Below are 24951 nucleotides of genomic sequence, written 5' to 3' on the forward strand. Positions count from 1 at the left end.
TCCCGTGAAAACCAACCTCAAAGGCCTCATCTGACACAATGTCAACGAGATGCCTTGTTACAAGAAGGCCGATGCTTCGAATGTTTCCAAACAGGGCATATGTTCAATACATGTCCTGAACGAGCCTCGACGTCCTCATTGCAACCTTCTGCTTCCACAACAGACAGATTCCTGGGGCCACCTCTGGCCAAGAAGGCTAGACCTGCTATTGGACTAGTACCCGATATTTATGGTATACAACTCGAGAGTTTTAATGAATTATGCAAAGCTTTTGGAAAAGTCAACAGCTTGAAAGCCCTTATTTTCTTTAACCCCAGAGCTATGGAGAACTTCATCCATCCAGGATTCTTGAAGAGATGCACTTTGATTATGATGCAGAGGGTGAAGAAATTGAAGCTAAGCTAGCCACGGGGCAAACTCAGAAAGTGGTACCGCTCATTGGTGCACTTCAATTGACTATACAAGATTATCATGGAAAAGCCGATTTCCACATTATGAAGTTGGGCAATTGCGACGTTCTCTTGGGCATGCGGCACTGGCACGACAAGAATGATGCAACTCTCCAGGTCTGTAGCCGAACCATCACCGTGATACAGAAGGGCAAGCCCGTTGTGCTCAAAGTTCGGTTGTTCGAACAAAACCCTGAATGACCTCTCTAGTTGTTTTCTAGTTAGATACTTTTGAACATTGTTTGAGAAAGTATTGTTTGAAACGGATGCTATCTGTTAAACTTGTCTTGGTGCCGATTTGAAATGTTTTGACTCTGGTTTTAATACTGGTTTCATTGATTGGTTATTTTACTCCCGGGTGGAGAAGTGAGAAATATTGTTTTGGTATTGTTTGAACCTTGGAACGACGCAGGCCGATGCTTGGGGAGCGTTTCGTTGTATGTTTGAAAACCTCGGAACGACGTAGGCCGATGCTTGGGGAGCGTTCCATTGTATGCTAGAAAACCTCCGAACGACGCAAGCCGATGCCTGGGGAGCGTTTGGTTGTATGCTTGAACCTCCAAGCGACGCAGACTGTGGTCTGGGGAGCATTTGGTTGTACAGTCCTCTAAGCTCATGGCCCGGACCTTTCTAGGTTATTTGCGGGGGGAGTGACGAGGGAGTCGTTGAGCAGCTTGATACTGTAGACCGTTTGTCTTGGGGGAGTGCTCATCGGCGCTGTTTGTTGTGTTTTGTAACATGCATATGTAAGCATTTGTGTTGCATTCTGATGTGCCAACTACTGAATATTCCTAATTGGATGAGATTGCCTGGGTATGTAATTTTAGTGCATCTAGACACCCGTGGAAGATCAGTACGGTCTGGGTGTGATGGCTAATTTTACTACGCCGGAATATCGAGAGTTCCGATCTGGGCGAAAGGAGAAGCTAACTCCTTAACAAAAAGAGCAAACTGATTGTCCTTCGGAATGTCCCTCTGACATTTTTGAGCTTAGTTTAGGATCCCCAGTATTTATATTTTGTTATCCTAGTTTAATTTATTTTGTTAATGTGACTTTGTATCAGATACACCACATTGTAACTTTCTGGTCTCATAGGTCACTTTGGCCTTTTGAAGACGTTAATATAACATTTCATTTCTCTCTCTCTCTCTCTCTCTCTCTCTCTCTTTCAGTTCAGTTGTTATTGAAGTGGTAAAAGTCTGTTCAGTCTGTTCTTTTCTATTGGCACGTGGTGCCCGTCTTGTGACACAAAGTAGGGCTAATAACGTAGATAATGATAGAGCAAAAGATGAGCAGCGATGGGAGCACTCGCTGCGGCGTGGGAATGGCCCAGAAGAGGCTCAATGTGTTGCCAAATGATCGGACTGTAGTTGGGAGATTAGCGTTAGAAGATCCAACGCATTTGCGGCTAGGGAAGGGCTGAAAACTGAAAACGTTGGGGCTGCTGGTCTGATCCATCGCGTGTTCGCAATGCTGATAAAAAATGCCAATGATTGCAGATGCCAATAACGTTGGGCTGATTGCTGCGCTAGCTGAACTGAGGTAAAACGTTAGGGCAGAGTTAGGTGCATCATTGGCTTTGGAAGTCAATGAAGTATGTCTACGTGGCATGCAGAGCCATGGGCATGTGACATTTGGGTGGGCGTGTGCTTGTAAATTCCCAAGGGATCACTTGCCTTTAATTTGTGGTGTTGTGGGAGTTCTTTTGGTACGGTTTGTGGTGTTGAATGACTGTCTTGGGCGCTATTAGGAGACATTGTTATAGGGTTCCCCTTATTCTTGTTTTCCCAACGCCTTCGGAGGCACAAGAAGGCTGAAGGGAAGGAGGCTGGAGCGTAAATTTGATACCTTTTTAGGGCCTAGATAGGCAAATAAAACTTTGGCTTTTATTGAGCAGTTTGATACGGCTTTTAGAGGAGGCAAATTCATATAAGCTTCCAAGGTCAAGTTTGTTTAGGGCCTAAAGATGCAAATAAAGCTTTGGAGTATCAAACTTTCTCAGGAGACAACTTCACAGAAGCTTCCAAGGTCAAGAAAGCTACCTCTTTTCTAAAGGGGAATGCACAACAGTGATAGTAAACTTTCTTTCTTCATGAACAACAGCCTGTAGGAGGAAAGCATGTCGTAGTGCTCTGTGCGTGAATTGTGTAGCCTTAGAGCGGTATGCTTAGAGTCTCACTAAAGTGCAAGAGTGTCTAGTGCAATGTGATAACATGAATTGTTTAAAGGACATTAGTGAAATAGTGGAACAACCAACAGACTAGAATAAAAACAACACAATCAAGCTTCAAATTGCAAAGACCCAAGTACAAGACCCTCACTAGTAGTGCACTCAACTTCAGACCACAGATTGTGCTACTCAGATACAAGGGGGTGTTGAGGCTAGATAGGATAGGACCCAGTGTGTAGCAGGCTTGGCATTGGCAAGGTGGTAAATCACTACAACAATCATTGAACCGAAACAACAAACACCTGAACTTGAAAAAGAGAGCACCACACTTGTAGTTGAGACACAAAGTGGCGGAGTTCCACCTCTAGATGCACTAGCACCACTTACGGTGATGCTTCTTATATTAAGTAATTCACAGAGTACATTTGTTGAGGAGTCACTTTGTAGATGTGCAACCATGCACGGATCTGCGATAACCGACCCCCAAGGCTCATAGTCAAAGGCACCAAGCCCAAAAGCAACCGATATAAAAGTTAGCGCTAACCCCAAAAAGCTATTGCTAAAAATAGGGTGCTCAACAAGTGAGTTCACACTACTAAAAACTCGCAACCAAATCTACCACGTCACCACGCAAAAGAATCCACAGTAATTTTTGGGCTGCCGCGTCATCTCTCTCTCTCTCTCTCTCTCTCTCTCTCTCTCTCTCTCTCTCTCTCTCTCTCTCTCTCTCTCTCTCTCTCTCTCTCTCTCTCTCTCTCTCTCTCTCTCTCTCTCTCTCTCTCAGGGGGTTTTACATGCTTTCCACACAGACATGGAGCCAGCACAGTGGACTATGTCATGGCACAGCCGAGCCTCATCTCTAGTATCCAGGATCTCACGATTGGACCCAGACCTGTTGGTGTGGCAGTGGATCATGCTCTTGTGTCAATGACCATCTCCTTTCAGTTTAGTGTAGCACACAGGCTACGGACAGCAGCCCCTACTCGCTACACCTTCACGCGGGAGACAGACTTTGTATACATAGATGGGATCTACAGACGCCTATGCACAGAGGAGCCAGGGCGACCTCTGGAGGAGCTTACTACTATATTGACACAAACACTACATGATGCAGCAGCAGAGGCATACCCACATACCCAGCCTGAGCAGAGATGCCGTTCGGGGAGCATGCCCCAGAACAGTTGGTATGATGAGGAATGCGGGGACACTAGAGCTAGACGTCAGAGGGAGGTGCTTTTGGGGGACATCACTCACAGACAGTCACAGATTGACTTCCGACGCCTAGTGCGGCGGAAGAAGAGGGCATTTTTGGCTCGGCTAGAGTAGGATCTATATCAGTTGTTCTTGAGTCAGGATTCACGTGAGGCATGGCGGCTCTTTCAGGAGCACTCTCCCCCCCCCCCGCCATCACTTCTACAGAGGACTGGGGCCAATACACATCATCTCTGTACACAGTTCCTGAGCAGCCCCCCCTTCCCGACCCCCCCGATCCATGCCCACACACATGTGCTTTTTTCACCGCAGAGATGGTGAGGAGGCCATTGACAGGATGAGGACTGGGAGAGCTTACGATCATGATGGTTTAGTGGCTTAGCATTTCACACATGCCAGAGATCTACTAGCAGAGCTTCTAGCAGTGATGTTTAACCGTGCCATGTGTGAGGGCTTGCCTGATACTTGGAGCCTACCTACTATTGTACCTATGTTCAAGTCGGGAGACCCTATGGAACCTGGGAATTATCGCACTATCATGATTGGACACACATTGGCACGGTTGTACGCATCCATTCTTGAGCAGCAGCTGAGTAGATGGGCAGAGAGGGAGGGGATACGCGCAGCCAGCCAGGCAAGGTTCAGGAGGGGTTTTTCTACTCTTGACCATATCTTGACACTCAAAGCCATCATTGAGGAGGGTAGATCGCGTGGGAAACGGATCTATTGTAGCTTTGTGGATTTCCGCAAAGCTTTTGACACAGTGCCTAGAGCTAGATTGACGCGCAGATTACAGCAGATGGGAGTACCCACAGAGCTCATCTGGGGGGTCATGGCATTATACAGGTCAGTAGTGGGGCAGGTACGCACCTCAGAGGGTCTATCCACCCCGATTCACTCCACTATTGGGGTGAAGCAGGGCTGCCCGCTCTCTCCTACTCTATTTGGTACGTATGTGGATGAGGTTTCTGACTACATTGAGAGAGATGGTGATAGAGGTGCACAGATGGCAGGGACATGGATTCCATTATTGTTATATGCTGATGATATTGTGTTGATCTCTGACTCTCCGGAGGGGATGCAACGTCACTCGAATGCTTTGAATAGGTTTGCTCAAGAAAGTGGTTTGTCCGTCAACCTTGGTAAAACCAAGGTCATGGTATTTAATACCACCCCACAGTGGATCAGGAGGTCAGCACCAGCATTCACATACGGCCAGGCGACTGTGGAGTATACAGATGCGTACACTTACCTCGGAGTGGTTTTTAGTGGGCCAACATTTTCATTGAGGGCAGCAAAGACTAGACTGACCAGAGCCCATGCAGCATTGGGTAGATTGGAAAGCATGTGTTCATAGGTTCAGTTTTAGGAGCCTAGGACGAAGCTCTGGCTCTTTGACACTCTGGTGGCTTCTGCATTACTCTATGGAGCTGAGATCTGGGGACCTTCATTAGATCATCACGGGAGGACAGGCCGCAGTGATGGATGGGGGGACATGGAGAAGCCTCTTGTCTCTATGATCTCGCGGCTCATTAGAGCCAAGGCCTCAGTACCACGTGCTATTGTTCGAGCAGAGCTAGCTGCCCCCCCACTAGTGGTGGAGGCGCTCACGAGATCGGTCTCCTTCATACATCACGTGTGGGAACTTCCCAGAGACAGATATGCTCGCCTTGCACTTGAGTCCTCTCGACAGTTAGCCATGCAGGGAGATAGAGCATGCTGGTATGGGGAGATGACATCATGGTTTCAGGCGCATGGGTTCAGCATAGACAGATTGCCTCCCTTCTAGTACTCACTGGATGCACCCTCTCTTACTCTTACACAGTCCGAGATCACCAGGCTCATCCGCCAGGACTTGACTCAGCTAGACACCAGGAGGACATGGATACAGCCAGCACAAGAGCTGGGCACGAAGATGGCTTTCTACAGAGAGCATCTCCTCCAGCTTACGGTTGATGGCTTTGTGACGAGGCCGAGATACATGGACACCCACTTGTCTCATGGGATACGATGTGCTATCGGCCAGATACGTACATCTTCACACCAGCTACGGATCGAGACTGGGAGATACAGTGGAGTACCAGCAGAGGCCAGGACATGCCCCTTGTGTGACATCGAGCCTAAGACAGAGTTGCACTACACATGCCACTGCCCCGTCTACTATGAGATACGAGGCCGCTTCCATTGCTTGTTCAGAGAGGGCTTTGGACCATTCTCCAGAGTCATGCAGTACGAGGATCAGAGATGCTTGGGTTTGTTTTTGCTCGAGCTACGCAGACACAGAGAGAGCCTAATGAGAGGAGAGGCTAGCCAGTCCCAGAGACAGATCACAGATTTCTTTAGAGCTGTCACTGGACACCCGGAGAAGTTACTACCACAGCAGAGCTTGTCGTCTCACACCAGAGGCACACTGATCGACCGAGCGACTGAGCTTGGAAGATCCAGACGCCCACGACTGCGGAGGACTACACAGCATCGACGGAGGCTGCATCAGAGGATTCGGATCACTTTGGCTCGACATGCACGACGCCCGGTCAGACTACTGACCATGGAGGAGATTGATGAGATCCGCCAGCGACCGATGCTGGATCTCTTGTGATCTAGCTATCCCAGCTAGCTGTTGTTCTCACCTAGTAGTTTAGGATGCCATAGTATTTTATTGTGACATTTGTCATTTTATTTTTGTCATTGTTGTCATCTTGTTGCTTTGACTCTGAGTTTGTATCAGATCCACCACATTGTAACTTTCTGGTCTCATAGGTCACTTTGGCCTTTTGAAGACGTTAATATAACATTTCATTTCATTTCATTTCTCTTTCTCTCTCTCTCTCTCTCTCTCTCTCTCTCTCTCTCTCTCTCTCTCTCTCTCTCTCTCTCTCTCTCTCTCTCTCTCACTCACACACACACACACACACACACACACATGGGTCTCTCACTGTTTTTAGGGTTTTGCCACTTCTGCTTTGCTGTTTTTAGGGTTTTTGCCACTTCTGCTTTGCTGTTCTTTAGGATTTTGCCATTGTTTTTTCCTATTTTTTAGGGTTTCAAATCTGTGTTTTGCTGTTTTTTAAGGTTTCACAAGCGTTTCTTGCTGTTTTTTAGGGTTTCTTACATTTTTTTTATTATTTAAACTCTCTTCTTCTTCTTCCTCTCTCTCTCTCAATCATGGGAAGCGTCGAAGAAGTGCCTGTAGCGCGGATAATGTGTCGTGCTCTCTACAGTGGGTGGTCCTCAGTGCAATGTGCGTGACAATCTCACTCAAACAGACTGAAAATAAGGGAAACAATAGACAACAACTGAGCCCACAGAGACACAACAGCAACAATAGACCACAATAAATGACTCGACTATCTCAAAGAACTGATACAGACTCTAGCGTGGCAGCACACCCAGCCCAGGACTCTCAGGTACAATGGGGTGTCGAGGCTCAGATGTGCAGTGGTGGTGAACCAATGCTCTGTGTATAGACTCACTCTAAACGACTACGTGAAGATGTGAAGCAGATTATGATGTGAAGAGGATGATGATAATGACCCAACGGCCCATAAATGTCAGCCACCTAAGCCAATCTCCAAAGTGAGTGGTGGTGGTGACCTGGCCATGATGTCCACTAGACCACCGTCCGTATCTAGCCACCCAGCCCAGCCCAGCCCAGCCCAGCCCAGAGAGTCCGTCCAGTGTGAACCAGACCAGCGGTTCACACCAGACCAACTGTACTAACTAAGTGTCCTGTGAAAGTGACACTGTAGCCTGCTACAGGTTTCCCGCCACAAGACCGCTCACCGTCTCGGTGAGAGGAAATATTGAAAAACTAGGAAATGCTGAAAAACTGTGAAATAAAACGAGTAGGTACCGCATGTACATCTTTCTTGAAGCAGGTGCTTGGCCCAACCATGCAAGAAATGATTGCAGCTGGCAAGAGAATTCAGCACTTGGAGGAGAAGGTTTCTCTGCTCGAACACAGGATGGCGGATTCTTATGCAAAGGTGATGACAGTTCAGGAGAATTCTAGGAACTTACTTTTGGCACTTCTCGAGTTGAAAACCAATGAAGTGTAGTTGCTCTGAAGGAGGCATATGAGAGACTCCTGAAGGAGTTGCAGAGGCCAGTCGTAGTTGTTGAGGAAGAGCATGAAGGGTTCACGAAGCAGATTGGAATGTAGACTCTTTGACGAGATTTCTTAGGTTGCAAAGGGAGCTTGAGACTACTAAAGGCACAATGTAGATCAACGGGGTGGGGGAGATGAGGCTGAGGCTGAGAGGGGTGGGGAAGTTTAGATAGGGGCGAGTGGTGGAAGGTGGTGGGTAGGGGCGAGGGGGAGGGAGGGGGTGGGTAGGGGTGGGTAGGGCAAGGGAAAGAGAGGGTAGGAGCGAGAGGGGGCGGGTAGGGGCAAGGGGGGTGGGTAGGGGCGAGGGTAAGAGAGGGTAGGGGCGAGGGTGAGTGGGGGACTCGTTAGGGGCGAGTGGGAGGGAGGGGTGGGTAGGGGCGAGGGCAAGGGAAGGCTGAGTAGGGGGTAGGGACGAGGGCAAGGGACTTACGGGCGAGGGTGAGTGGGCATGGGGACTAGGGGCGAGGGGAGAAAATGTAGGACTAATTGAAAGTTGATAGGCTACAAAGCGCGGTAGTTGATGGAGAGCAAGAGTTGAAAGTTGTGTTGCTACAGAGCGCGGTAGTCGATGGAGAGCAAGAGGATGTACCATGAGCAAGACAACTATCAAGAGGAGGGAATTCTTCAAGCAGGCCGGGCTCTATGAAGGGAGTTCGCCAGACCCAGAGGAGAGCCTTGTTCTGGTCGTAGAAGCAGACACCACTGATGTTTGAAGGGGGGTGAACTCTTGTAGCGGTGATTTCTTCCCGCTTCTATGATTCTTCATAGGCGTACCAAATTCAAAGGCGTCCACCAAGGACACATTGGAAGAGGGTGTACCTGCCGGCAAAGAGTGAATAGAGACTCCATAACAAGGCATAGATTTGGTAGCATCCAACCACTAACAGATCCTCATCTGACCCTTCAGGTGTAGCAGGCTGTTCTTGTTCAGGATTGACAAAGAAACTTGCTACACCACGGGATCCATACCTCCTTCTAAGAGAATGGGTTGCATCGGGGAGCCAAAAGTATGTACTATGTATCCACATTGCATCATTTCCCCAATCATGGAGTGCTTTAGTGTGTCGCAGCCATGCTCTTCCAATGAGCTAAGGAAATCCGCCCTCAACCTGGGGAAGACGAACCACAACAAAATCCAAGTTAAAAGTAAAGTCCTGTACCTGCAGAGGCACATTGTCCACTATGCCCACTTGGTAGACTGTCCGCTGGTCGGCCAATGTAACTGTGAAGGGAGCAGGGCGAGTAGGCTGTAGACCTAGAGCTAACATAGTGAACTCGGGCATCAATTTGATGCCAGATCCACCATCCACTATCACTCCTGAGAATTGCCGACCCAAAACGGACACTATCAGACGAGGGCTTCTATAATCAGTGAGTGGAGCAGCGGGATTGGATATCATATAGGACTCTGATGGTCGCACTGGGAGGTGCCCGCCTCCAGGATAAAGTGATTGAATAACAGCAAGGGTGTCACTTCTAAAATTTGCATCTAGTGGCAGCATGTCATAGAGGGACACTTGTTGGAAGGTGTTCTTCAAGATTGTCTCTGCTGTAATCTTTTCGTGTTCTACCAGTGGTTTCTCGGGTACCTTGATCTTTTGTAGATCGGAAACTGCTTCCAAGAAAGCGTCATTAATATCGAAGAGCAAAGATTTGGAGTTCATGGCACTAGGCGATGGCTTGTTAACAGTTGCAGGCAGGGTAACCACTGGTGTGAGACTGTGTGGGGGAGTTGAACTTGCTGGAATGCTAAGACCGAGAGCGGCTCTCTGGGCCCGGGTGAGGACGCCCGATGGCTCCTCTGCCAACTGCGGTGTCTTATTTTGAGGGGTAACCACGTGGGTAGAAGGGGGCGGCTGAGAAACGGTGCTCACTGCTATCAAATTGAGCTTGGGAAAGGCAAACTCATTCTGGCTTTGACTTGAGTTTGCAGCCGTGGATGCACGAAGTTTAAGGCAATCCTTACTGTAGTGATCCTTCGTTTCAGGGCAATGACGGCAAGGAGGGGACCCTTCTGGCAGGGGGCATGTGCTTTGGTAATGCCCGTATTCCCCGCATCTGTAGCATAAAATGGGCCGATTCAAAGGGTGAGCTGAAGGGCGAGGTGGTCCTTGCTCGTGGTGCATTGAGTTGGAGGTGGAGGCATAGAAGCTTTGAGGTGATGAGGGAGCAAGGGTATGATAAAAGCTCTGAGACGGAAAAGTACTTGGCATACCTTGCACAGGAGGGGCTGTCAACAAAGGTGGCATATGGTGTGGATGGCCACAAGGAAAAACCATGTTGGATGCAGGTGCTGGCCCTTGTTGAAGAGTAGGACCAAGACTTTGCTGTATTTGCCTCAATCCCTTGAGGTAGTAACAGTCCTTGTCCTCATGTCCAGATTTTTCACAGAAGTGGCAGTAAACCGGAAGGGGGCATTCTTGTGGAGGGTGCCGTGGAGAGCGGCATGAGCTACACCAAAACGCAGCCTTAGTCTCTTGCTGACCCTTGAGCTCTTCTAGCTCGCGCTTGATCTGTTCCAATGCCTCGTGATGTGGAGGCTTCTCATGTCTAAGAGAGAAGGACCTCTCCTCTTGAAGAGCTCGTTGTAACTTTAGGGCTTCCAGTTCCCTGCGTAAAGAAGTTAAAGGATCAGAAGTACTTTTCAAAAACACAGAGGGGGTCTCTATGTGAGGGGGGTTGGTGAACAGCTTCCTAGTCCCCTCTATCCTCATAACAGCTGCGATGAACTCCTCCAGAGTGGCGTTGGGTTGGAGACTCTCTCGTAGTTTTTGTTGAGAAGTTTTGGGAAGCGCCTTCTCTACCCACTTCTTAACCATAAATTCACCTGGTTGCTGGGGAAGCTTGGCAACCAGAGACTTGGTTTTCGTCATAAGTTCGGCAAACGTCTCCTCTGGCTGGAGCACTATGTTGGCCAACTCATCCACCACCTTCTCCTGGTAGTCACCTGGCCTGAAAGCTGCACAGAACTGTTGTCTTAAGGCTGCCCAAGTTGCAAAATGGTTCTCTGCAAACTGGTTGTACCATTTGTCTGCTAAGCCATCCAAGGTGGATGGAAAGAGTACCAAATAAGCATCGTCCCTGTTAAGACCACGACCCCTACAGAGAGATACAAACCTCCTTGCATGGTTGTCAGCATCTTCTGAAGAGAGTCCTTTGATTGTAGGGAACTTGATGTTTACCTTAGCCAAAACGCTAGCCAACGGCTCCATGGCCCCTTGCTGAGCCTGTGGCTCAATAGCCTGCTGTAGCAGAATAGGAGAGAGCTTTATTGGAGAAGGTGATCTGGAAGATGTGGAACCGGATGGAGGAATGGGTGATGTCGTATGTGGAGGTATGGGTGATGAGGTTGATGGACTTCTACTAGGTACCAAGGGTCGTCTTCTGTTGTAGTACTTCAGAGGGCTCAGTAGTGCGCTTTGACGCTCGACTGACCGCCTTGTATGTGGCATGCAGTGACCACCAATCCAACCTAACTTTAGGCAAGAAAACCTGTACTGGTTGAAGACAGGTCTAGACTCAAGCTGGACCAGGGACACCGTGTACTGGTTGAAGACATGTCTAGACTCAGGCTAGAACAGGGACGAGGAGGGACTAGACCAGGGACGAGGACTGATTGAACCAGGCTAGAGAGACTAGACCAATTGGACCAGTGCGAGATAGGACCAGACCAGATGGACCAGGGCGAGATAGGACCAACCGAAATGGACCACGGCGAGAGAGGAACAGACCACCAGGCTACACAGTGCCATGCAAAGTAGGCGAATCTAGATAAACCCAACTAGCTTCAAGATTGCTCTCTACAGTGGGTGGTCCTCAGTGCAATGTGCGTGACAATCTCACTCAAACAGACTGAAAAGAAGGGAAACAATAGACAACGACTGAGCTCACAAAGACACAACAGCAACAATAGACCACAACAAATGACTCGACTATCTCAAAGAACTGATACAGACTCTGGCGTGGCAGCACACTCAGCTCCAGCCCACGACTCTCATGTACAATGGGGTGTCGAGGCTCAGATGTGTAGGGATGGTGAATCAGTGCTCTGTGTATAGACTCACTCTAAACGACTACGTGAAGATGTGAAGCAGATGATGATGTGAAGAAGATGATGATAATGACCCAACGGCCCATAAATGTCAGCCACCTAAGCCAATCTTCAAAGTGAGTGGTGGTGGTGACCTGGCCACGATGTCCACTAGACCACCGTCTGTATCCTGCCACGTGTCACTGCCCAGCCCAGCCCAGAGAGTCCGTCCAGTGTGAACCAGACCAGACGGTTCACATCAGACCAACTGTACTAACTGAGTGTCCTGTGAAAGTGACACTGTAGCCTGCTACAATGCCAACGGCTTTCCCCACGTGTAAGAAGACGCATCCCTCGCCAACCGTCCACAAAGCCTCTTTCATGCGGACAGGGAAAAGGATATCGGCAATAGAGAAGGAAATGAGAGAATGGAGAAAAAAAGTTGAAGAGTGGAGGAAGGAGAGGAGCACTATTCTTCAAAGATGGACTAAAGAAAGAGATGGAGTGTGTAGGAGGATCGCTTCGCTCGTGGAGAAAGTGGTCATCCAAGATTCCATCATCCGAAATCTACAAGCAAAAAGTGGGTAGCTCGAAGAAGGCGAAATTCAGCCATCCATATTGGAAGAATTGAGTACCATGAGAAAAGAAATACGGGTTATCAAGGAAGGTGAGGAGAAGTCATGGGCCGCGGTCATCTCCGCAACACAAAAGAAAGTAGAGGAGGCCGAAAAATGGATTGAGGTTGCCAAGAAAGGGAAATATGTAAGGAAGCTCCTTGTACACCCACTCTTATTAACATGACCGTCGAAGAGGAACAAAGAAGGAGGATGCGGGCTCTACATGTGAGGGTAACCGGCCTCAAGGACATAAACAATGTGGAAAAAGAGGTCACAAGACTCATGGGTTAGTCATACTTAATGGCTTACAGTGATTTCCTGGAGCAGCCGGTTTCACATGCTTTCCACACAGACACGGGCCAGTACTGTGGACTATGTTATGGTGCAGCAGAGCTTTATTCCTTATAATCAGGATTTCATAGTGGGAGCCAGACTAGTGGGCGTAGCAATGGATCATGCACTTTTGACATTTTTAGTTTCATTTCAGTATAGTACAGCCAAGACATCGGGAGGTAGGTCACATACCCGTTATACATTTACGCCAGAGACTGACTCAGTTTATACAGAGGAGATCTATAGCCGTCTATGGAGAGCTGGTCCTGGCCTCTCAGTGGAGGAGTGCACCACTTTACTGACCGAGACACTGCATGGTGCAGCATTAGAGGCATATCCACACACTTAGCCGGGTCGAAGGCAATATTTTGGGAGCATGCCCTAGAATAGTTGGTATGATGAGGAGTGCAGAGAGATGAGAGCCCAGCTTCAGAGGGATCTTCTGTTAGGAGTCATCACTTACAGACAATCTTGGATTGCTTCCCGATGCCTTGTGCGACGGAAGAAACGAGCTTACTTGGCCCAGATGGAGCGAGACTTGTATCTGCTATTCTTGAGTAGAGACTAAGGAGAGGCATGGCGATACTTTCATGAGCACTCCCCTCCCCCAGTGATTACTTCTCCTGATGTGTGGTGCCAGTATGCCTCATCATTATATATGGTTCCCGGACAGGATCCCCTTCCAGATCCTACAGAGCCATGCCCACCCACCAGCACCTTCTTTACCATTGAGATGGTAAAGAGAGCCATTGACAGGATGAGGACCAGCAGGGCATATGATCATGATGGTCTAGTAGCAAAGCACTTTACACATGCTAGAGATATGTTGGTAGAGGTTCTTGCAGTGTTGTTGAATAGTGCCATGTGTGAGGGGTTACCTGAGACTTGGAGATTGTCTACTATTGTGCATATCTTCAAAGCAGGTCATCCCACAGAGCCTGGGAATTACCGCACTATTACGGTTGGGCACACATTGACATGGTCGTATGTATCCATTCTTGAGCAGCAGTTGAGTAATTGGGCAGAGGGTGAGGGTGTACGAGCAAAGGGCCAAACCGGTTTCAGGAGGGGTTTCTCCACTCTTGATCATATTCTGACACTGAGAGCCATCATTGAGGAGGGCAGGTCACATGGGAGACGGATTTATTGTAGCTTTGTGGATTTCCGCAAAGCATTTGACATGGTGCCAAGAGCTCGATTGATGCGCAGATTGCAGGAGATGGGGGTGCCCATAGTGTTGATTTAGGGGATTATGGCTCTATACAGATCAATGATGGGACATGTACGCACTCCGGAGGGGATATCTGATTTAGTTCGCTCCACCATTGGGGTGAAACAGGGTTGCCCATTGTCTCCTACTCTATTTGGTATGTATGTTGATGAGGTGTTAGATTACATTGACAGAGGGTGATACAGGTGCCCAGCTGGCAAGGACGTGGATCCCATTGTTGTTATATGTTGATGATATTGTGTTGATCTCTGACTCACCAGAGGGTATGGAGCGAGATAGTTGGATGCATTACACAAATTTGCAGAGGATAGTGGATTGTTTGTAAACCTTGGTATAACCAAGGTTATGGTGTTTAACACCACACCATAGTGGATCAGGAGATCAGCACCGACTTTCACATATGGTCAAGAGATTGTAGAGTATACAGATGCATACACTTACCTTGGGATTGTCTTCACTGGGCCGAGGTTTTCTTTGGGGAGAGCAGCAGAGACTAGACTGACTAGAGCTTTTGCAGCCTTGGGGGGCTTGGAGAGGATGTGTTCGCAGGTTCAGTTCTAGGAACCTCGGACAAAGTTATGGCTCTTTGATACCTTAGTAGCCTCAACTATGTTGTATGGGGTGTAGACATGGGGACCTTCTGTAGGCGAGGATGGTTGGAGACGTATGGAGAGGCCCTTGGTATCCATGATCTCTCGACTGATCAAAGCCAAGGCCTCCGTACCCCACGCTGTCATTCGAGCAGAGCTAGCTGCCCCTCCTATGGAAATTGAGGCGCTTACCAAATCGGTCTCCTTTGTGCACAGCTTGTGGGATACTACTAGAGACAGATTTGCTAGACTTGCCCTTGAGTCTTCCAGACAGTTAGCTCTTCAGGGGGACACTTCATGCTGGTATGCACAGATGACATCATGGTTTCAGACGCATGGTTTCACCATGGATAGGCTGCCCCCTTTCCGGTACTCTCTTCAGGCACCCTCGATGTTTCTTACATGGGTGGAGATTACTAGACTCATTCGTCAGGACCTGGTCCAGCTGGATACCAAGAGGACATGGATAGAGCCGCCACAGGAGTTGGGCACGAAGATGGCTTTCTATAGAGAGCATCTTCTCCACCTCACAAGAGATGGGTTTGTGATTCGACCCAGCTACATGGACACACATATGTCTCATGGTTTGCGGTGTGCCATTGGTCAGATACGCACATCCTCACATCAGCTGGAGATTGAGACTGGTAGATTTAGAGGGATACCAGCAGACAGTAGGATATGCCGCTTATGCCAGTTAGAGCCAGAGACAGAGCTACATTACATATGTCATTGCACAGTGTACTAAGAGATACGGGGCCATTTCAGAGAGGGTTTCAGTCCTCTCTAGGGTCATGAGTTATGAGGATCAGAGATGTCTTGGGCTATATCTACTTGAGTTACAGAGATATAGAGACACTTTACTCGGGAGAGATAGAGAGAGACAGTCCCAGAGACAGATTACAGATTTCTTTTCACTAGATATAGGACAGCCAGAGGAGCAGTCATCATTGTAGAGCTCGGTCCACACTCATTCGGCCACTACCGGCACTCTCATCGACCGAGCACTGGAGCTACAGAGATCTAGATGGCCACGATTGAGGAGAGGGGCTACACAGCATCGACGGAGACTACAGCAGAGGATTCGAGCCATACTCTCTCGATATCTAGAGTGCAGATGAGGATGGATTCTAGTAGTAGTATCTAGTTCTTTTGTACCCAGACATGGTATTAGATTCACCATTTTGTAACAGATTGGTCTCATAGGTCATTTTGGCCTTTTGAAGACATTAATATAACATTTCATTTCTCTCTCTCTCTCTCAACATTGAAGGGAACTGCAGTAGAGCATTCTAGCCATACTATCTCGACATCCCGAGTACAGATGAGAATAGATTGATGAGCCATTATATCACCCTCTTGTATTGGGCACACATTGTATCAGTGATCACACATACCCCGTACAGTTCCAGCTAGTAGCACTTCTAAATTCATTTTAGCATCTCTTTTTTGTAACCGGACATGGTATCAGATTCACCAGTTTAGTAACAGTTTGGTCTCATAGGTCAAATTGGCCAAGCCGTTATTATATTATTTCATTTCATTTCATTTCTCTTTCTGCGGGTTCTGATGCCACACCATCACTTTTGTGACACAATGTTGTGCTTTTCTAGACTCTGACTCAATGACAAACACTCATGGACACTATGGTGATAATCATGATAATGATGATGATGATCCCCCCACTAGTTTCCCCCAACTGGTAATTATACAATGATGAAATATCTTTCACTGGGTGAGTCAATGATATAGACCACAATGATGATAGACCATGTAGGCACTAGGCCATGTTGATGGCGTTACTATCACTCGTCTATCTCTTGCCAAAGTGCTCATCCAAAATAGCATGGTCAGCATCCTCAGTAGATCCACCAAGGTCCCAGGTTGTGGGACAAGGTTTTCCAGCTCGTCTACTTCTTTTTTTTTTTCCAAGAAAAAGATTCTTCTATTAGTTAATGAAAACTGCCCGTAGGGCTACAACCACCTCTGCAAGAGAGGGCTACAACAAACATGATGGGGAGACTCTCCCAATGAAAGAACAACATATATACAATGAGGCTAAATCAAGAGATGGGAGGAGGGAAGAGCCACACAGGTGGTCGGTAGTGCCATCTGAGCACACCCTGGACACTTGTGAAGAAAGACCCAGGGCTCCAGAGTCGAAGGAAAGCCTCGCGGCGGCCCCGCATGCGGTCGGAGCTGCCCTGTAGTCCCTCTAACTGTCCTCTGAGAGTATGGATCAGCTCTAGCCAAAAGTCACGAACAGTCTCTACTGGTGGCACAGAGCGAGCCTCAAAAATGCGGAAACAGTGGGTCCGCCAGATGAACCAAAGTGTCAGGCCATTGATGAGCTCCCAACACTCCTCTCTCTCACTGCACCACTCCTGTGGAGTAAGCTCTGTAGCAGGCTGGAGTGTAGGTCGCCCCCCCTGTATCACTATCATCCTGTTGGTGGAAGATAGCTCAAACTGAAGTGCCGGGCCCGTGAGAGTGGACCAAGCCGCTGCCCCCCAAGTGTACTGTCTAGCCGTGGAGAGAGTAGGCATCAGCCGAAGAACTCGTAGCCACACCTGTTGGGCCGAGGGACAGTCCCAAAGACAATGACGCTGACTCTCCACCAACTGGTCACAAGCTGCACATGCGGCCGAGAGACCACTATGCACAAGCCAGCTCCCTACTGCTGTAGCTCTATGTGCAACCAGCCACTGAAACAAAGTGACACACCTTGGCTGTCTGGAGTCCCACAGCCTTTGCCAAAAGGCTGCCAAGATTTCAACTATGAGGCCCTCCTCTTGCCAGTGACGTGCTGCAGCTGGGCGGGCCTCTCTCTGTGCTGCAAGTATATGACATCCAAGCCGAACAGTGTACTGAAAGAAGGGGACTCCTGGGTGGTCTGCAGAAGAGAAGGGGTCCCTCCATAGCCACTCACCAGGATCCCACTGTACTCGTGCCAGTGGACAACACTCCCAAGCCCATAGCCTCCAGTGTCCAGTCTCAAGAGCTGTTGGGTCAGGGTCTATGACGCAAGTCCTCCCACATATGCCCACAACTCGGATCCTCTGGAAACAGCACTCTGCTACCTGCGGGGCCTCTCTTGCAACTCATTGTAATCGTCCCCCACCCTGAAGCTCGAAGAACAGGGCTGGGATAGTCTCTGAGCAGGCCCTGACTGAAATGAGAACCTCCAGTCGTGTGAAGGCTCCCATCCACCGGGGTGCTACTGGCTCGAGAGGCGTGAGCCACTCTGCTGAAACTGACTCTGAGATGTCTTGACACATGCTCTACACCCCTCTCATGCCCTGTAGCTGGAAACCCTGCACCTCCTCTGACAAACCTGTGAACTCTAGCCAGTCACCTAGAGAGCGCGCTGGACCTGCTGCCATGGGACCCCAGGAAACAAGAGGCCGACTACCAACCAAGTGGCCTCTCTGAGTGCTAACCATGGGGTTCCAGACGAGGGGCTGCCGTAGGCGCTCCTCCGTGCACGTCGGCTGTCTCTGCTCTAGGCCACGCCGTAAGAGCTCCCAAGATCGAAGCAAACTCACAGCGAAGCGGTCCTCCAGTCTCCTGCTCAAACCAACTCGGCGCATCTCTGTAAAGATCCATCTGGTCGAAGGTTGCCAAGGGCCTCCTGACTGAGGCACCCTGGCACGAAGCCTCTATAGCAAGAACTCCTTCCAGGGCTCCTCACCTGGAAGAAGTCCTCTGACTATGAACTTCCCAAGAAGGGCTGTGCTGTGCTGTGCTGTGCTGTGCTGTGCTGGATCAGTGATCCCAAGCCCTCCCTAAGAACAAGGAAGCGTGATGACCGACCAAGCCACCTTGGCTCGGGCTATCTGAGTGTCACGTCCTGACCAAAGGAAGTTCCTGATCAGCCTCTCTACCTGGCTGATACAAGAACTCGATAAAATCGAGGAGGAAGTGATGCACCACATAGTCGCCAACAACACCTGGTTGGCAACTACTACTCTACCAGCCAGCGAAAGTCGTGCTGAGCTCCAATGTAACAGCTTTCTCCTGATGGACAGGAGAAGAGGAGCAATCTGCTGCTCGGGAGACAAGTCCAAACCAACCTGATGACCCAAGTACCGAACTGCAGTCCCTAGGGGAATCCACCTAAAACCCTCTCCTGGCATCCAATCTGGCACAGGAGCACTACCAACCGAGAAAGCCACTGTCTTTCTCCAGTTGATCAGTGCGCCCGATGCACAACAGAAGGTCTCCAAAGCCTGCTCACATCTATGAAGATTGGCCTCCTGGCCATCTAAGTACAAGGCTAAGTCATCGGCAAACTCAGCGTCCAGTACCTCATCTCCCCGAATAGGGAGTGCTAAGCCCCGTAAACCAACCTGTTGAGACACCAAAAATCTGCTCATCGCCTCCGCTTAGAACAGAAAGAGAAAGGGGGCAAGAGGACAACCCTGTCTGACCGAGCGTGTGAGCATGAAGCGCTCACCTCTCCCTCCTGCCAAAAGCACCTGACTGTGAGCTTGTCTGTACAAAGCTGACACCCCTCTAATCCAAGCATCTAAGAAGCCCATCTTGCGTAGAGTGCCCTCTAAAAAGTCCCAGTCAACTCTGTCGTATGCCTTCTCAAAATCGAGAAGAAGAATCACAAGGTCCTCACCACGGAGCCGTGCCAGGGCAGAAGCCTCCCAGAAAGTAAAGATGTTGTCAAGGATACTGCGTTCCTTGACAAAACCTGTCTAAGTCCCATGTATAAGGCTCTCTAGAAGTGGCTGAATCCTCAAACTCAGAGCCTCGACTGCTCCCACGAGGGAGGGCCCTAAGAGCCGTGTACAGCTCCTCAAGCTGAAGTGGCATCTCAAGCCTCTGGCGCATCTCCTCTGTCACAAGACATGGCATCTGTGCCCAAACTTGCTCCCTGCATGCATCCTGCAGCTCTGACTGAGGCTCAGCCGTCGACAGAAACTCACGGTAAAAGTCAGTAGCAATTGCACTCATATCCTCGGGCTCACAAGCAACTGACCCATCGGGCCTCCTCAACTGAATGACCTTGGCATGCGAGTGCCGAGGTCCCACTGTCTCAAAAAAAGCACCAGTCACTCTGTCACCCACCTGAGTCCACTGAGATGCCTGTCGGTGAAAGGCAAACTCATTACACCTCTTCTCTGTGCTAGCAAGCTCCTGTCGAGCCTGCTGTAACTGCTCCTCCAACCATGGACTGTCTGGATGCTGCTCCTGCATCCTCTGTAATGAAGCAATGCCTCGTCTGAGCCGCTGCTCCGCCTCTCTCGCTGCAGATGACGAGCCAGAGACTCCTGAAGAAAAAAGTGGCTAAGCTGAGCTAGGCCTGAGGCCACTCTGTCTGTAGGTGAAACCTAGCTGTCCATGCCCTCTGTCCAGAGAGCCTCTACCCTCTCTCTGAGTGCTGAGTCCAACAAGACCCTCTCTGGATGCGAAGCATCGTGCTCCTCCCACTCCTCTGCCTGTCTGCCATTGTGAGGATCACTGGTGCATGGTCCGAGAAGGATGTCCCTGCCAGGATGCCCACTGATCCCCCCAAGTCACTGAAGTGGTCACTAGTGTAGAAGCGATCTATCCGCGATAGATTCACTCCTCCCACTCTGCGGTCCGATCTAGAGAAGGCAAGATTGTCTGGGGACCTCACAAAACCAGAGTGCTGCCATGTATTCGAGACCCTCAAAGTCATACACAACCTCTCCCAAGCTGCCAACTCGACTCCATGCACAGTAGCATGGCTGCCACCAATCTTGTCAGAAGGGTCCTCCAACATGTTGAAGTCCCCTCCTATACACCAGTGATCGGCCTGCGGCAAAGACTCAACAATCTATGACCAAAACTCTGCACGAGCACTCGCCACATTGGGCGCATAGATGTTCAGGAAGCCCACAAGGCCACCCTGAACCTGCATAGTAATCAACTGAGCCCTGCCTGGCACAATAATCCCTCTGCCCACAATGGCCTGCTGCAATGAGTCCGCAATAGTCATACATACCTCACCCTGGATGCCTCCAGGTCCAAAAGCAGCTGACCAAAAGGTATCATATCGTCCACGCATAATCTGACCACATCGCCGAATGCGGCTCTCACACAGATGGTGCTCCTGAAGCATAAGGAGATCAATCTCTCCTCCCACAAGGCAACGCTGAAGCTCCTGAGGCAATCGGCCCTGCTGTCGCTGAAACTGGGGCCCACCTAGTCCCTACACGTTCCATGAGACGATCCTCATGGGGAGCGAGAGAGAACAGATGCCGCCGCAGCAGCAAGACGGGCTATCTTCGAGGCTAGCTTGGATGGGGAGTAATCCGCATCCGAGCGTCCTCTAGATAGGCGTGACTGCAATGAGTGCCTAGCCCAAGCCCAAGCAGAGCGAGCCGTGCGTAAAGCAACCTCCTCTGTCCAAGAGTCCTCATGAATGTATACATAGCAAGGCAAACACTGCGTATCAGCAAAGAAGTACACCACAATGTGCCTACATCCTGCTGAGTCTGGGGGTGTCACCGCAAACTTGGCCAATGGCCACGAAGGCTGCAGCAAATCTGTAACTCCAAGTTCTCTCATGTAGTGAGAGAACTCTAGGACCTGTGTATGTATCCATCCCACCACTGAGTCGAGGGACCACTCTGTCTCGGCCCTACCACAGAGGGGGAAGGAGAAACCAACTGCTAAGTCCAAGGCCTCTATCCCCCTTAGCGGCGAGGAACAAAACATGGACCCTGAAGCAGGCCGCCTCATGGTCTGTTGCGGAATCGCCAAGAAAACGAGTAAACCCGTAGTCGAAGAAGTCCCAGCGGCGTCGGATGTCAATGCTCGTCAGACCACGAGGGATAGTTGCAAGGGAAGACGTCTGAATCTGCAAAGGGGGCCGCAAGAAGAGCTGACCCTCTCTTGCTAGGCGACTCGTGGCAATGGCGCTGCCAAGAGATCTCCTAGCCGCCGGAGAGGGACCTGTCCCCTGAGTCGACTGTGAAACTGGAGCAGGAGGGGGGGGAGAAGAAGCTGGGGGAAGCGGAGGAGAAGAGGGGTGGGATGGGACAACAGAGGTAGAGAGGCGAGGTGGAGAGGCGACGGGAGCAGAAGGCGGGGGGGAGGATGAGGAAGACGGGGGGAACTCTTGGGGGGGGGGGGGGGGGGGGGGCTGTCGATGGTGAAGCGAGGGTGGAGGCTGGCGAAGGGATCTCCTCCTCCTCAAGAGGACCAAAGCGGTTCCCCGTGGGAACCCACTGCTGCTGAGTAGGCACCTAAGGGCCACTCTGAGTACCAAGCTGACGTTGTGGCCCCTGGCGTCGTCAGCCACGGGCCTGCTGCCACCCCTTCTCCGCTGGAGCCCCAGGCTCAGAGGGTGGCTCTGTATGTGTGCGCTATGCCGCTGACTGTGGCTGCGAGCCAGCCCTGTCAGGCTGGTGCTGAGGCTGTGGTGCAGGTCGCGGCCTCCTCCGTGGACAGGCCTTCGCTAGATGGCCCATCTGTCGGCAAATGAAGCATTGGTTCGGGAGGCCCGAGTACTCCACGCTCTGTCTAAACCAACCCCCACTCACCCGAGGCAGAAGGATAACCTTCCGGAGCGTGTGGGTATCTCTAACCAAAACTCGAACTGAGGGGATGCCTGCTGCCTTGGCAGCTACTGATGCTGCCGTACGAGGTGTCTCTAGGACAGTCCCTATGACGGAGCCGATCCTAGAAAGAAGTGGTAAGTACTCCCTCCGTAAACCCGGAAAGCAGATTGAGATGGGGATGTCTGCCTCCTCTACTAGTACATCCGAAGCCGGGTCAAAACCATGTCGCCACTGTCGAAAGTGGGCGCGTGATGCTCGGATGGCCAATGGACTCATAGCTATGACCTTGGATGCCATCTCGGAGGTCTCAAACTCGATCTGATAGTAACCCCGTCCGAGAATCTGCACATCCAAGATCTTGCCCACCTCTGCGAGAAGGCGGGCCTGGAGAAGGTCTCGCAGCTCTCCTCTGCTAGGTCGGGTGCCGAGAATCTTGCAGATGACCGAAGTCGCCTGCAAGCGCTCTACCTCTACGGCTAGGCTTGCTTGCTCTACCGGTGAAAGAGCAAGTCGAATGGTGGGCTCAGCGGGGTCGGGCGAGGGGGCTTCGGGCGAGTCCCTCCGTGGCGGAGCTGGAGCCTCCATTTGTGTCTACTGCTGTGTCGGAGAAGTGGATAAAAAGATAACGCTGCAAACGACCTTGACCAGCACTGTCCAAGGAGGAGTACTGCCAATGCCGGCTGAAGGATACCTTCGAGAAGAGAGGCAAAAAAACAAGGAGGCCGCGGGGGGGGGGGGGGGGGGGGGGGGGGGGGGGGGGGGGGGGGGGGGGGGGGGCAGGGCGGGCTGCGCAGGGGGCGGGCAGGGCAGGCTGCGCAAGGGGGGCAGGGGCGGAGGTGCAACGCAGGGGCAGGGAGGAGGAGAGGCGGTGGCGAGGAAGGGGGAGGAGGGGGGGGGGGGGGGGGGAGCGAGCGGCAGCAGTAGCGAGCAGCCAGCTCGTCTACTTCTTTTTTTGATAATCACCAGGAAGGAAAGCAATACAAAAAGCCTCTAGTGTGTTGAGTGCAAGGATACACATTCCCTCATTGTCTGTATTAGACCGCCAACTTTATAGAGTGAGATGTAGACTGTGTAGTTTGACCATAACTAACGAAAGGATATCTCTGCAGAAAGAAAAGCATACGATTTTGAAATTTTGTTGTGAGTCAAATGAAGAGAAGTAGATCTCTCCACCACCTCTATCTTAACAATGTCTGCATCTGAAGACTCAGCCATATTAACTGCACATAGATTGTGAACCAAAACAAAGTGTGTTTTGTGCCGAAATATGAGTAGTGACCTTATCGTAGTCATCACCTACAAATCGGTACAATAGTCCCATACAAATCAGATGCATGTGATCTATGAAATTTTGCTTATTATGACCCAACAAATGTTCTAAAGAAAACCTTTGGCTTTATGAAACCCTTGTAACTACTTTCCTAGACCAGAAAAAAAATGGAGGGAAGCCATTGCCTCAATTGACCAGTGCCCTTACTACAATTTCTTAATTTTGTACACCACTATGGAAAATCAATGCCTCAGCTGCTCTGTATTTTGAAGGATGTAATGACATCTAGCAAGGAGACGTTTCGAAACATCCATTTGGTGTCTTTTGCAAGAAGCAATACATATTTTAAGCATAACAAGAAACTCATTGAACATCAAGAGGCCAAGTACATCCGATGGTAGGAAAAGAGCTTTCAAATAAAATTAAATTACCATAACATACTTGATGCTACGTATAAAGAACAGGGAACAGTTATCTTAGAGTGAAAGCTCTCTTTTCACCAATGCACTCAAAATCTTGCCATCTTGAATAAAGTGTGTGATTGGCTGACTTCAACATCTTATTATTTAAGAAGAAAAAAATTAATATTACAAAAAGAACTAAGAAACTTCATAGCTACATGCTTCTTTGTTGTAGCTGCAAATGTTCAATGAAGCTAAGGAGAAAGTACGCACTTCAGACATAATAATCGGCTTTATGAAAGAAAAGTATCAAGATATTGAAGATCATTTTGAGAAATTTACAAAGCTTTACAATGTGATGCGTGCTCAACGCAACAAATCCATATCATTAATACAGGTTTGTTTGCACACAATAACGCTGGTGGAGGATCTCATTTTCCTCATGTGTGGGATTTCACATGTATATATATGATGTTGTCCTTGTTTTTTGTTTGTGTTTGTGTGTGTGTTTTCCTTTTATGGTGTGTGTGCGTGTGTGTTTGGGGGGCGGGGCGCACATTTTGTGGTTTTTGGAATGGTTTAAGTGATTGTATCTTTGTTTGCACCTTGAAGTAATGGTCTCAACACTTCGTGTTTTTTTATTGTTTTAGAATATCAATCTAGATGTATGCTGAAGCTATTTTTAACACTTTTCAGGCTAGTAAAATTAGCATGGCAGAACTGAAGGATAAAGTAAAGAGACTAGAAGTGGAACTAACCATGCTTCAAGGGGAACTTCGTTACAAAGATAAAGTTCTGCATCAGATGAGGAAAGAATTTGTGAGCAGTGTTCAATCTAGATCTCATTTGAGGACAGAGCTTATCAAGTCTTCTAGGGTCCTTCGTCAACAAAAGGTTCTTCATTAAACTTTGCTATAAGCGGCTTCAAGTAGTGGTTATTTCTGTCATGTCCCTTGACTAGAAGATACGTATGCGTAATAGTCAGCAAGCATGAAGAGATA

General features: G+C 49.5%; 1 protein-coding gene across 3 annotated transcripts in view; it reads left to right on the forward strand.

Annotated features, from left to right (window-relative positions):
* Nucleotides 1-24951, forward strand: part of LOC147436206 (uncharacterized) — a 186007-nt gene that overhangs the window by 130117 nt on the left and 30939 nt on the right. For all 3 annotated transcript variants that reach the window (XM_086489099.1, XM_086489100.1, XM_086489102.1), the window contains one exon: nucleotides 24647-24844. In XM_086489099.1, the coding sequence (XP_086345225.1) occupies nucleotides 24647-24844 (198 nt within the window). The remainder of the gene's footprint in view (nucleotides 1-24646; nucleotides 24845-24951) is intronic.

The sequence above is a fragment of the Adiantum capillus-veneris genome, chromosome 18 (genome assembly GCF_014529385.1).
Source record: "Adiantum capillus-veneris isolate H3 chromosome 18, ASM1452938v2, whole genome shotgun sequence".
NCBI classification, from domain to species: Eukaryota; Viridiplantae; Streptophyta; class Polypodiopsida; order Polypodiales; family Pteridaceae; genus Adiantum; species Adiantum capillus-veneris.